Source organism: Gossypium raimondii, chromosome 5 (genome assembly GCF_025698545.1).
Source record: "Gossypium raimondii isolate GPD5lz chromosome 5, ASM2569854v1, whole genome shotgun sequence".
NCBI classification, from domain to species: domain Eukaryota; kingdom Viridiplantae; phylum Streptophyta; class Magnoliopsida; order Malvales; family Malvaceae; genus Gossypium; species Gossypium raimondii.
The window spans coordinates 8,031,965-8,046,728 of NC_068569.1; the positions used below are offsets into that span (position 1 = coordinate 8,031,965).

At 35.9% G+C, this 14,764-nt stretch overlaps 1 protein-coding gene and 1 long non-coding RNA gene across 4 annotated transcripts; one reads left to right on the plus strand and one right to left on the minus strand.

Annotated features, from left to right (window-relative positions):
- The first annotated feature begins 1,163 nt into the window (after positions 1-1,163).
- LOC128041208 (uncharacterized) lies at positions 1,164-1,933 on the plus strand. The gene is made up of 2 exons (XR_008195893.1): positions 1,164-1,353; positions 1,479-1,933. It is a non-coding gene; the product is annotated as an uncharacterized LOC128041208 (long non-coding RNA).
- A 295-nt stretch (positions 1,934-2,228) lies between these two features.
- Positions 2,229-10,006, minus strand: LOC105771163 (BEL1-like homeodomain protein 4). 3 transcript variants are annotated; one of them, XM_012592574.2, is made up of 5 exons: positions 9,869-10,006; positions 7,159-8,795; positions 3,618-4,009; positions 3,481-3,541; positions 2,229-3,299 (listed from the first exon to the last, which is right to left on the minus strand). In XM_012592574.2, the coding sequence occupies exons 2-5, from the start codon at positions 8,590-8,592 to the stop codon at positions 2,787-2,789; spliced, it is 2,400 nt and encodes a 799-aa protein (XP_012448028.1). In that variant the 5' UTR covers positions 8,593-8,795; positions 9,869-10,006; the 3' UTR covers positions 2,229-2,786. The 3 variants fall into 3 exon arrangements, with proteins under 3 accessions (XP_012448028.1, XP_012448029.1, XP_052486680.1); XM_012592575.2 differs by lacking the exon at positions 9,869-10,006 and adding an exon at positions 9,307-9,528; XM_052630720.1 differs by lacking the exon at positions 9,869-10,006 and adding an exon at positions 9,109-9,222.
- Positions 10,007-14,764: the final 4,758 nt, after the last annotated feature.

Genomic DNA, 14,764 nt, shown 5'->3' on the forward strand with positions numbered 1-14,764 from the left:
AGTAGAGGCATAATAATTGCCCGAGGATAAAATCAACATTGTCGATCATTATTACAGGAGTGATATAACAGTAGTTCACTTTAATTAATTACTGGAATTGCCATTTACCAATCCTTGGATTTGCCAGCTAAGGGCAACTAGGTAACATCAACTCGACCAATAGACAAGTTAAAGTGGAAAAGGCGCTGCTTAGCGGATCCGGCCACGTGTCAGAACCACATACTCCCACACACCACAGAAAACAAGCTAATCTTTCTTGCTTCTTGATTATGCAGTTTTCTCCTACTGGTGCAAATCCCTAATTGAAAGATAAAAAGTTTAATGACAATAGAATGATGGAGAGCTGAGAATGTTTTGTTTGTTTTTGCGCTGTCTTTTTTTTAATTTTAAGTTAACAGTATCAAATCTTACAAAGTTCTTAAAGGTCATTGATTAAGTAACTACAGCATTGCAATTGGCTGCAATAATTCAGCCCATTTCACTTTATAGAAATCTTTTATGACTTTAAAGTGATAATTTTATTTAATATATCAGTTGTGGATGATATTAATTAATAAAATGAAAACTTCGAGAACTAACTTATGATATGATCCCGCCATGCTTGCAGTGAGCACTGAACTTCAGCACAATTTGCAGATAACATTTTTTTCTTTTAATTTAATTTGGGGAATGGAAGTCGGACCCTACTGTTTTATCTGGGTGATATATAAAACTAGCTCATGTAATTTCTCAGTTGAAGCCTGGAAATAAGAGAAGATTGTAGTTACAGGCAATATTGATGATGAGGAAAGCTATATATATATGTTGCACATAAGGCTGCCTGATGGTCAGATTGATACTCAGATATGTAAATAATAGATGGTTTTAAAACCGACTAGTTATCAAGTTTAATCCAAGCTTCTCTCCCGAATTAGACCTAGGCTCAACTTTTTCAAGCTTCAAGAAACTTCAGGGTTACTGTTTTTTAGGTCGCTACGCTAAATTTGACATCACCATTCAGCGGGCAATAGAACACCCACTGCTTATCGTGCTTCATTGACTTTTTGCAACCAAATAAATCCACTCCTAATGTGGAATTTTCCTATTTATGGCTAGTGCCAATGTGGACAAAAAGTTTCTTTCAATCTCATCATTTTCATCTATTTTTCTAAAAACTAGAATGAGACAATAGGGTCATCCCACTTAATGTTGCCTCATCTGGTGGACATCCCATCACCAAATTTATATGAATTCTCTCAAATATCAATGACATGAACCTACCTTGTCTCCATATATAAAGCTTAGCTTTTCTCCTCTCCTCCAGGCTCCCCCCAAGCTGATCAACTAAATTCTTCTTTCATTTTCTCTACTTGGGTAAGTAATCGTCTCTCTAAATTAATCGATCCCATTAAAACATTTCGAACTTTGATATATATATATATATATATATATATATATATATAGCTGATTTGGATATCTCAGTTGAATTTAATTTGTAGGCAGGAAAACAGCAATGGCAAGAATGAAACTTATGGCACTTGCTTTAGTAATTTTGATGATGGGGAATTGCTGCTTGGCAACAAATAGGAAAGTTATAAAAGTAGAAGGTGATGGGCTCAGGCATGAACAAATCAGTGTCCATGGCCGTCAGCTGCTTGATGACAGTGGCAGTGACAGAGCCAGCTATCCATCGAGCAGTATAAACAACCATCATTTCCGGCCTAGGCAGGATTTCCCCGGTGGTGGTACTGGAGATGGAAGCGGTTCAAATAATTAGATCAGTATTGCTACGCCTATATGGTCATGTTTTATGGAATAATTATCGACAATGATACTACGACGCTGTTTCATGTTTAATTAGGTTTTCTACATATATGTGTGTGATCTAATTAGCTTCTCTTTGTAGCTTTGTACTATTGTTCTCTTTTGCTATTATATACGAGTTGTTATAGTATGTAGAATTTGCTAAATATTGCATGCATGCATGGCTAGCTGCACTGCATTGCAATTTGCATGAGATGACCAAATTTACATCAACTACCAAAAGAGGGTCGGAGAAAGAAGGGTTTGCTAGGGCCGCTTTCATGCTTGGGCCTCATTACTTCGATGATCTGCCATATATGATTGGATAGGTACAAGATTGCTTCAATTACGAGCCATTTTGTCAGGCCCATAATATCAAGCAGCAACAAGAAGCCTAAATATCAGCTGGTCTAAAAGCCTAAGAAAATCCCCCCGCTCTCAAAATATTCGTCTAAAAATAACTGATTTATATATATATATCTCAAAGGCATTTTCCCACACCTTTTACAAGTTTACATGCAGCGAAAACCACAATTTCATCACCCAAAAATAAACCACAGTTTCGGCTCAAAAATCGAAACTCGGGTCACTTTTGTTAGCAACAGTTCTCTTCAGGGCGTCTGGTTTACCAGGCAAAAGACAAGTCCAAGTTGATTGCCAGTAAAATCATAATTTCTAGAGAGACGAATCAGGGAAGTCGAAACCATATGACCCTGGAAATTAAAATTCTATACATTTGTGCTTTAACTAAATCCTACTAACACAAATCCAAACAGAATCTCACAACAAACCACCACCATACGTTTATTCCCAATTACTCTTGCCATGTAAATACCAAGCAGTAAGGACGGTGTTGTGCCATCACTTTAATTCAACATTGAACGTGACAAAGAAAATCTGTTAAGGTGACCCGCATAGCAGGATTTTTCGTCTAAAACATTGTGTCACAAAGAACAGCTACCTCATCACATGCTCATTTCAACTTCAATAAAATCAATATAATCTCAACCGGCAAAGTCATGAATCAAATGACCTCCAAATTGCCGCCTCGAATGATGCTCCTGCTGTTGATATTGTTGTTGTTGTTGTCGCTGCTGCTGCTGTGCACTTTCTACACCATGCATAAGTCCTAAGGTCAGTGAGACGGCTCCAAGCCCCCCATTCTCAAGCCTGCTTTGCTGGTAGGGTGCAAATCCCATCAACGAACCCTCCATACTAGTTGGGATATGAAAATCCATGCTTGAACGTTTCTCATGATTCCAGTGTTCCAAATCATGTGCATCAGCTACGAGCATATCAGCGCAGGCCAATTGCTTGTCAGACAATGCATTTACACATGACCTGTTGATAGATTGGCCATCGTTAGGACAACTAATACGTCCTTCACTAGTAGACTTTCCCTCACTTTTGCTCAAGTTTTGGTTGCCTTCTGCCAAGCATTTGCTTTCAAGCATATGTATTTCTTCCACCATCGGTTTCCAAACCCGAACACGTGCATTTATGAACCAGTTAGACACCTACGTTAACAAATAAAAAATGTTCACATAAACTTGATATTTGCAAGATATATTAATTGCAAATTTAAGGAAAGATGCTTCAATCAAGGCATTAACTGTACTACATTCGAGTCGAATCACATAAACAGTGTCGATCTAAATAATTAGACAACAATCAAAGAATTAGATAGAGATAGCTCACCTGATTTCGAGAGAGACCAGTTTGAGTGGCCAACATGTGCTTATCCGTGTCTGTCGGGTACCTATACAGAAAAAATCACATCAGATTACACATTTAATGAAAGGAAACAAAAGTAGAAAGAAGGCCAGGTGACTTACGGATGAAGAAAATGCTCAAAGAGCCAAGCTCTAAGAATAGCCACCGAACGTTCTGGTAGGCCTCTCTGGGGCCTCCAGCTATGTTGTTGGGGTTCAAGGAACCCCATGTTAACCCCACCAGATTTCTGACCAAAACACTTTAGCCTAGACATATTTATATCACCTTTACTGCCGCTAGTACCGGTAGTTGGGGACAGTAAGTCCTCCCCAAGAGCTCTAGATACGTGCTTAATCTGGTCTAGTATAGCAATCCGTAGGCACCGAAAGTCCCTAGCCACTGTCTTGAGAGCCAAGGGAACGTAGGGAGTCGCAGCTCCAAGTCCAGCTACCGACTCAAATGAAGAAACCACCATTTGCATCTGCTGATGGTATAGCTTGTATCTTCTGCAAACCTTTCCATGGCAAGAGCCAGACAAGTCAATCCTCAGTTTGGACTTAAAATAATATTACCCATCAACAAAAAATACAACACACATAGACAACTTTCTGATAATTGAGAAGATTATTCACAAATTTTAATTTACCATGATGAAAACTGATGCTTTTTGGAGTAAGACCAATAACAATAATGATTCAGAACAAGGAAAACATGGTGGGAGTTATTGGAGAACAGCAACATTACTGTAGTCTTCATTATCTGATCATGCAGCTTGGCCAAATTAGGTAAATCAATAGTAACAAAGATACAAAACACGAGTGTTTCGGCAACTGCGCAACTTATTGTTTAGACATATGATTGGGACCCTCGCGCAAAGCAAGGAACAATCTATTGGTGCTGAAACTTTTTTACAAAGTAGCTTTGAAAGAGTGGTCTGCACTGTTAACTGAAATGTAACTTGATTTGAAATGGCAAGATGATTATTGTATTGACATCCAACAATTAACTGTCGTTCCTAAATTAGGACAAACATCCTTGGAATTTATTGGACAGTAAATGAAAGCATAGGCTCCCGCATTCATTGTCTGTCCTTGCCTGCGGCTAAACTCCAGCTTCAGGGTTATTCTTTGGAAACAAAAAAAAAAAAAAACCTGTAAGTTATTCAATGCGGACTACTTTTATTGTTTCAAATTCCAACCCTTGTATAGCAGCCTGACACAAGATATTTAAGAAAACAGCGGCACTATGCCAACAACTAACAGCAGTAGCAACACCAGTCCTCTTCACTATTCTAGTGCGGATTAGAGGTTAGATACTTTGCACATATCATCAACCCTTACTTGCATGAACTTAGTTTCCTACCAGAAAGGGAAAAAAACTAATAGCAAGCTAGAAAACACCCTTAAAAAATATAAGCACAAAAGGTGAACTTTTTTGATAAAAGTAGCAGCATTTGAGATTGCATTAGAAAAACCAAACAAGCAAATCACCAAAACGGAGAAGAAAAGAACATAACATTTATGCACCAGACAGCAGAAGTAAAACTATGTAAAGGAGTAGCATGTAGCTTTGACCATTTCACCTCCCAAATATCAGTTAGCATTACATTGCACTAGCATTATTAGTTTATGCGGGCAAACATCAGAAGCATGAATTATTTACATACTTTTGGCACCAAATCCAAAAAAAGTTCGATACTCTTTACCAGGCGACATTCGTCAAACAAGAAACAAACAAAAAAACCAGTATTTCAAAGACAATTCTATTAAGGGTTGGTCACTAAATTTTCGTGGGCAAATAGAAGCATGACTCACCAATCCTTAAATAATTAGACATTACACGAAGGCTTTCCTATATCAAGTTCTTGGTCTGTACCGTGTTTGCATTCTGAACTTGCTTCTAATTAATTAAAGTTTTATCGCAAAGAGGATACAATACAATCTATTTATTCTGAAGGTCCAGATGTGGGGGTACAAAAGTAGAGGATAGGTATATACCTAGAGATCTTCAAATACAAGGACCAATACTCGCCTAAAACAAAATAACACCAATCTTGACAAACACCTAATTGGACAACACCGATACTCGCCTAGCCACTTTATTTGTATATACATATATCTGCACGTATTTTGTTCTCATATCGATAAGATTTACCTTTCCATATATAGAGAGAGTGAGAAAGAAAGAATAATGAGTCAATTCAACTTCCAAATTCATGATGCATTTTCTTTTTACAGACATTTACACGAAGTATACGCAAACATGCATTTTATATATCATATCCCCAAAATACAAAATACATATCTAACCATGCTTAGGGACATATTTTCCAAAACAAGAAAAACTAAATACTACCTCTAAGTGATAATTGCGTAAACTTGCACGAATACAAATCCTTAGCAAGTAGAAAAGGCAACTACAGTGCTTGGGTGTAGGGGTCAAACTACATGCAATATCAGCAACTTCACTGAAAAGGCAACAAGCTATGCACAGCCCTATACGTGTTTGAAAAGACAATGCCTAGCTATATGATATTTATACAAATCCCAAGACCCTACTTGCGTTATTAGTGGACAAAACTTTGTGACCAAATCTTAGCGAAATGTGAAACAAATACAATTATAAAAAACCATTCATTTCAAACAAGCTTGGGAAAAAAAATGCAATATGTGTTGCAAGGTTTTTGACAGGACTTGTAGTTAGAACAAACGCCACACAAGAGAAATGGAAGAAAATAGATATCATGGAACAACAGAAATTAAAACTTCATAGAAGAGGAAATTAGAGATAAAACAAATATGGGAGAGCTAAAGGTTCATAATAAACAATATTAATTGCCAGTGGGACAGCACTACACCAATAAAAGGACATCATAACCTGTCCACAACAAATTGAAAAGATAATTGCTGATTAGACAAATAAATATTGTGGGAAATGACTAATGTGGTGATTTTAAAGACCCATTCATAGGTAAGAAGTTAACGGTTCACCCAATTATGGCACCCTACAATTCTCTCTCTATAATCTCCACCATACCAATCTCGAAACATGAGTTATGATTTCACTTACTACATCATTAAGTTTTTTTTTTATTTTCGAAGGTATTGAGTTTAAAGTTTTACTAAAGTATAATAATTTATTTGTGATGATTTACCTCTATCATTTCAATTGGCCGGTGACATGATCAAACATTTAAGGTTTTTCACCTTCCACATGAATTTTTAGTGGTATGTATATAGGCATTGTAATCAATACAAACAAAGACCTTACCTTATGTTGGAGGAAAAATGGAAGAATATAGTAAGAGAGTAAAAACAAATTGAAAAGGAAAAGAAATCTATTATAAAATCATACATTTCAAATTAAAATGATAAGATGAGAAAATAATAAGAGAGATAAGTTAGCTCAACATTATGCGACTTTTAAAAATTCCATTTTCTTTCGTCTTATTTTCTAACTCTACAAAAAAATGGAAAGAAAATTACTCATATTTTCTTTTAATTTTTCTATCTTTCAATTTTCTTCCAATCTACAAAGCTTTATGTTAAATTGCGTATAATAAACCTAAGTCATAGCATCCCTAATTAACATTCATTAAAATGCACATAAAATTAACTACAATACAAATTAATTAGAAATGGAAAAGGAGAGACAATTACCAACCTCCTCATGCATGTATACAAGCTTTGCCTTCTTTTGTTGGTACTCGTGCTTACAAGATTCATTAGAACTGTAAAAAGTAGCGGAAACCCCTGAATTACTTTCCTTGCAAGCACTGACTTCGCCAGGGTTCCCCTCGGATGTGTCACAAACTTTAACAGGCTTTGAGTTGGATAAATGGCAGAATTCATCCAAAAGTTCTTGTGCGGGCTTCAGGAATCTTGAATTCTTAAGAATAGTTGCATATCCAGTAAACGGGCCAAGGGGAATCGTTTGACGATGAACGTAAGCTGAAGTTCCACCCGCATCCTGAAGGGACTTTCCGTCAGCCTTACTTGTTGAAGATGATTTTTGCATCGAAAAGAAATGACCCAGATTTGAAGTTTTAGAATCTCTAAGTTCCTTGAATTCACCAGGCTTAGAGTGAAAGCCATCAGAATAATACTGACTCCCCGTGAATTGAACCGGATCTGCACCACAAATTTTTGGTGTGGGGTGCGATGAAAGAGAAAGAGATAGCCCGTGAGTAGTTGCATCACTCGCAGCAGCACCTAGTTCTACGCTACTCTTACTAGCCAAAAACCCCAACTCAGCACCCAACTGTTGAGACTGCTCCCCCAGTGGCGTATTCATCCAGGTACCGGTGTTACCAAAATGCAAAGGGTTTGCTTCATTCCCGCAGTAATCAATCCTTGAACCTCTGGCAGCCTCTCTAACATTTTGAGGCTCATGAGAACCAACTTCAAGTCCCTGAGCTGTAGTAACAACATCCTGTAGAGAATTCTGATAAAGTGAAGGTGACACAAAATGCAAATTCCTCTCCAGACAATAAATTTCACTCCCTGGATTGGGGTGAGTAGACTGAACATCTTGGTACGCACTGTTGAGAATCCTTGCATTATTTGATATGACTTCCCCAACAAACCTAGGGTCCTGATTACTCTCACTACCAGCTAATCCACTTGCATAACCCACCATCCAATCACAATTATGCTGTGAATCAACACCCCTCCAATTACCACAATCATGTGGATCACCGGAGACCTTAGATGAAGCATCGAATTTAGATAAATTTGATTGTGACATACCGGGAAACGAGGACTCCTCGGCAAGCAATTGCCTGTTTTCTGGAGCTGTTTGCATTTCCTGATGTAGAATTGGATCTCTTTGCGAAGGTAAAACAGAAGAGTTTGATGAGACGTGGATGATGTCTGAAGAGAAAACATCTGGATCGTATAACAAATTATCATTTCGAACATTTCGAACATGAACAAGACCTGGGTTTAGGGCCGGATGAACTGAGGAACACCCGTCTTCCAAATTGTTAGGAAAGTCCTCTAATTGCTGAACCAGTTTGGAGCTTTGCTGAACCCTCAACTTATCTCGTAGGCGTTGCTGGGCTACATGCGATTCAGGTCTGAACTTACTCATATCCATAACGATGATAACAGTTGCTCCTTTGATTTAACTAAGATAACAAGGAGCACACGGTAAGCATCTCTGAAATCATCAGACAAGTAGATGAGGCCTTTTCAAGGATTTGCCTACCCTAGAAATTAACTTGGGCAACGCTAGCTTTTTCAGAAGAAAAACGACGCAATTCATCGAGCTTAATAATATTCCATTTCAAGATCAATGACCTGCGAAAGAATGACACATTTTTTATACGTACAAATAATTGTCAAAGCAGAAGGCCACACATTTCAGACAAAAAACTAAGCTAGCCCTCGACGCTATGGGGGGGAGAGAGAGAGAGAGCTTGGATGCTCGAAAAGAAGTACCCGCAACATGAACAGAAATTCATGTGAAGTTATAGAAACAGTGCAGACAAAGTTTTACTGACGAAACCAGAAAATAAATAGTATCAACAAAAGGCATTGAAAGCGAAATCTATGGTTTATCTATCAAATTTACTTCACTTCTCTACCATTCCTCAGATTTTAACATACTTACATTTCTTTGGGTGATTATGCTTTTTGAAAGCAATCTTCAGAATTAAAGAAGCCAACGCTTAATTGTTTCCATTGCTTCACATGAAGCAACTAAACAAAACTTAGCCATCCCGAAATAGGAGAAAAAGACTAAGTAAATACTTAAATAAATAAATAAAACACAAACAAAGCTAACTCAGAGACTAGATCGGAGACTTACGGAGCAGCACAGTAATCAAAGCAAGCTATATATGCTTTTTTTACAAAACCAGCTAAAGCTTACACCCCAAAAGTACATGTTTATAGCAATCATAAGCTTCACGTCAACCTCACTGGAAACCCTAAAATTTCAAAGTTGACGAACCCAGAACCCTAGCCTCCTGTCAGTTTCAACTTTCAAGCTACTTAGAACACCCAACGTATAAAACTTAGCTTTGATAAAATAAGATCAAGAGAAGCTTCCTACATGGCATATTTCAGTTCTGTATAATTTTTTATTTTTTATTTGGTAGGAAGGACACTGTCTCATGTGGGACAATAACAAAAGTTCAAGAAACACTAATAATAATGTTTGTTTATATAAAAATAATGAAAAATATTAATTCATATTGTTAAAGGTTTCGATATATGTCATGATTCAGTAGGTTCAACTTGAAAAAAAAAAGAGTTTTAACTCAAGCTTCACCAACCAAGAAAAAGAACCAACAGCTCCCCTAACTTGAAAGTATTAAAAAAAAAACTATGTAAAATTTTTGATTATGTTCATAAAAAAATTAGGTTACCTCTTATAAAATATCTTTTTGAGTAGCTGTACAAAGATCTCAAATATGAAACGAAAATTTCTCAAAGTTTGGAGAGTATTACAGCAAGAGAATGGTGAACATGGGTAGTTTTAAGCATGGCTTTTTAGGGTTTATAAGGGAAGGTTAGATCTAACAGAGAAAGGTGAAGGTGATAAATTGTATGTGTCCCCTCACAGGGTCCCTTGGAACCTAATTTTCCCAGCTTAAAGCTAAATACGTGGGGGCGGGTTTAGAAGGAACAGCCTTGACTTAATCAGTTTAATTACCAATCAAATCATTGTTTCGAGAGTCAGATCTCACCTTCAATAATGCATGCAACCTTTTACAACTTTTTCTTTTTTTACCAATTTTTTTTATTTAGTGAAAAGATACATAAAACACATTAAAAATACCCCACCCCTGCAGTTGCAAGTCGTCTTCCTTCCCATTGTTTTTTTTTTTTTTTTGGTTATAAACACTGAACTGTAATCACCTGGATTATATGAACCGGTAAAAAGCTCTTCACAGTGTGTATACAAATTTCTATATATAGCAAACTTAACAGCCAATGGTTGTGTCTATATTGAGTCAATGATAGCCACTAAACTAGAATAAAAGCACAAACAACACTTTCCTCCTCATAAATGGACAAGACTATTTGTAGACTTCTTTTCAATGAATTCATATTTTAAAATAGCCCATATTGAACTCTTACTTTCCACACTTAAACATTAGGTTTCAACATACTCACGGAAAGGTTATCATTTTTCTCATTCAAAATGTAGTGGCATTTTAAGTTGAAATCTCCCATTCATCGTGGTCTATGCATGGTAAAGCATAAAAAATGATACATAAAATAAGAAAATTTTCCTTCTTTAAAAGATTCAAGGACAAAAATCTATATTTATGACATTAAGTTATGAGCATTTATGTAAATTTATTCGTGACACGTACGTAAAACAGTCATGTATTACCCAAAAATGATTTTATTAAATTTAATTTCATAACCTTCACATAACATTAGTCTTAGATTTTATCCCGAGCTTCATTAAAAATTAAACAAAATAGTCGGAAAAGAAGCCATTGATTGGATAGGAATTCATTGAATAGAGTTCAATTATCTGTACGGAATACTGGAGATGATATCAGCAACCGGTGTTTCTCCTAGGAACTGCCGCCACTGTCCGCCCTTTTTCCCTCTCCCCTCCCGCTTTCGATGCCGACCACTACACATATCTTTTGCTTATAAACTCTTCCCTCTTACCGATTACCGATAAAAGCAGTCAGTAATTGAAGGGAGGAAAAAAAAGCCCACCCCTAAATCACAGCCCCTCCTAGTACGGCAATAGTGAGCCCCTTTCAGTCTACTCTCTCTGTTGCACATGCGTCAGCATTCTAATCAGATTATAGAAGCCATATCGGCCGTCTGATTTTAATGCCGATATTGAGTGATATCAGTGGACGGTCGTGATGCCATGGTTGATTGAAGTTTACGGCCATAGCTTTTCTCTGGATAACGGTCTAATCAAAATCAAAGAGATTAACAGGGTTGCCCATTTTGGGTCTAAATTATTTATTTAATTTAGCAGCAACACCTTTTTAAAAGACTGCTTCACAGATTGACATCCCAAGGATAGAACCGTCATTTCGCGTGGAACCCTCAAGAAAAACAATTTTTACGAATAAGAATTAACCACAACTAAATTTATTCGTATTAAAATATATGTATACAATTGGACAAAGTAAGCCTAAGATTTCATGTCATGTAATCTAAACTGCAAACATTACTGCGTCGGTGTTCATGAAGTGATATATAATGTATTCACTCAAATATGGAATATACCTATCGACTTGCAACTGATCCATATAATGAAAAACACAAAAGGCAGAAAGAGTTCAATCATAAAAAGAAAATAAAATACAAGAAGAAAAACTTACGACATTGAAGGAAATATATCTGTGATTTGATTTATAATTAAAAATCCCAATCAAATCTTCTGCCATTTCTGTCTGGTATTTAGACACTCTCAGCAGAACAGGGACACTTTATATTATGGTTTATCATATGAAGTATAAACAGTTGAGTTACATAAAATCTTTCTCATTTAGAAACAACTGTCATGTTTTTGTTTCCAAGTTTTCCACCATATATACATATTGGAACCAAACAATACTCCGGCGACCGCGAAGCCCGAGTTACGGCTCGATTCTCCATAAATATCTTAAGTTTTTTAGTGAATGAAATATATATCAAAATAATAATATAAGGATAGAGAAAAAGCAAGTGCGAAAGGAACAATCGGCAGCTTGACGATAGCCCTTGAAGATTGACATCAGCCTGACCTAGGCGGTCAGTGCACAGAAACTGGTTTTTAGGGTCCCTAGGTTTCTTTTCCTTGTTGCTTTTTTTTCTGTTGTAAGGGTTGTCTCCTCTTCATTTATGGCGGTCACATCATTTGATGCCCTACAGCTTTGTTTTTATCTTTGTGGGGGAATAATAACATAGCTGCCCTGCCCCTTCTCTCTTGTTCCTCAGTAAAACTCAGTTGCCCACTATTTTCTCGGACTGCTTTCAATTGACTCAACTGCCCTCTACGTGCGACTCTCTGCCTTTCATGGAAACTACTCAACTACCATGTGTTGCCCCTGTGTGATCATGTGCCTCCTCTGTGTAAATCATTCAACCATTTATCTAATTCAATTGCTGGCCCGCTAACCTATTTCTTTTCTTTCCTTTTTTTTACCTTGATATGAAGATTCATTGTTCAATATAGCTGAAAATTCAGTGCAGTTGCTCAGTCGCAAGAGACAATACTAATTGCGGGGATGCAACGAAGAAAATGATGAGGTCTAAGTACATGAATTATTTCAATGTTCAGAACAATGAAAAATATGTAAAAATTAATTAAATAGCCTAAGTACCATGAAATTAGAAGAGTTCAGATTCAAATTTTAACGCTGGCTTTTTCTTTTCTTTTGGGGGGGGGGGCTACTTTTCAGTCATTATTTTAGGCTTTGTACATTAGGTCAAAGGAGTAATATATTGATCTTACAGATCAATCATAGTTTATCTTTTTATCATCAAAAAAAGGAATGTTTAGTGTTCCCCTTTTCTTGGTACGGATCAATAGTAGTTAATTTATCTATGAACAGTATGAATAAATTACCTTGAATAATCATAATTGTCCTTGCGGAGCATCTAAGCTGATCATGATGATAGTTATTTCATTTCATTGTATGGTTTGGGGAATCAAATACTATTCTGATTCAAGCATTTTGTCACTGTGCTTTCGACTTTTTTACTGGTTTCCCCGTGAAAGGAAAAAAGATTTGATTCCGTAATCACATGATAGAAATCTGTTAACTTTGTAACCACAAAGATATGTAAACTTGAAATTTCTTTTTTTAATGATTGATTCTAAATTTTAATTATAGCATAATTCAATTTCTGCACCCACCTGGGTTACTATAGAAAGTTAAATTGCTGGTTTTAGATTTAAAAGAAGTAGAATATTCTATGTTGTGAAAGTATAATTTCAGTTGCAATTATAGGGCATTAAGAGGTCACAAGTCAGATTGACCATTCATGTGCTTGATGATATTGGTATGCGAGGATCGCAAAAAGGAAATGAGAAAGTCCCTAACAAATTAAAAATGGACAACCACATACTAAATTCAGCAAAGTGATGATATAAAATCCAAGAGGGATAGTGAAAGTGTGGGTTTGGGGAGGAATGAGGCACACATTTGGTAGTTAAAGAGAGAAAGAGGATGAAAATACAGGTCCTATCCCATCTTGGTCTGCGTGGGGAACAAGATGGAGAATCAAATATATAATGAAGAAATTTGCATTTGCACGCTCCAAATGAAGGGAAAGGGTGGGCTATGGCCCCACCCTAATGCCCTTTTTTTCTTATTAATGGAATGACAAAATAATGAGGTGCTGGTTGTGGGGGAAAGCTAAGGGGGTTGGGCTGACTGGCTGGCAAGCGTGAAGTGAAATAGGATCTGATGATAGTTTTGATTGGCTATAAGGTTTTGCCCCAGAATTATGAGATGTGCACCTAACGGGAGAAACAAAAAGAATAGGAGTAGAAGGTAACGAAGCCACTAGTCATTAAACGGGTTCATTAGTTTAATTAAAATATTATAACACCTGTTGGTTTTAACCCCAGGAGGAATCTCATGTTTGTAGTTGACTGTAAAATTCATCAACCTCCCATCCATTACTTTTGTCTCCATTCTTTGATTAATATAATTTAAGTTTGATTTTAACATTTCATAAATGAGTCTTGCGCATTTGAATGTGTTGGAAAGCAATGAATAAATAATATTAAATAATATTTCATCCTGCTTGAAATTTAATTAAAATATTATGTTTGTATTATGATCATAATCATAATCAATGCGTGTCACTTTATGTTGTTTTACCTAATTTCAAGTTGTAATTCTAAAAATGCACTAAAATTTAGACACATTTTCAGAAGGCCAATTTTTTCTATACACAAACTTTTGAATTAATCAATATTATTGATTTATCATATTTATAAATAATATTTTTATTTTATAAAAATACTTTAAATAAATTTATATCATAAGTTCCTAACACATCAAAGGGTTAAACTATTTTATTTATAAAATGTTGGTTTCATTTAGCAGTAAGTAAGAAAAATGATATTGTTATAGTTTTAAATATCAAATTTTATTTATATAATAATTTTATATTCAGTGTGTAAAACTTTATAGATAATGCATTTATCTATTTCAATATAATATATTATATTATTCAAGGTTAAATTTTAAAACTACACATGAACTTTGGTTTAATGTGCCAAACTATACATGAACTTTTATTTTGTGCAATTATAAACATGAAATATTAATTTAATTCAATTT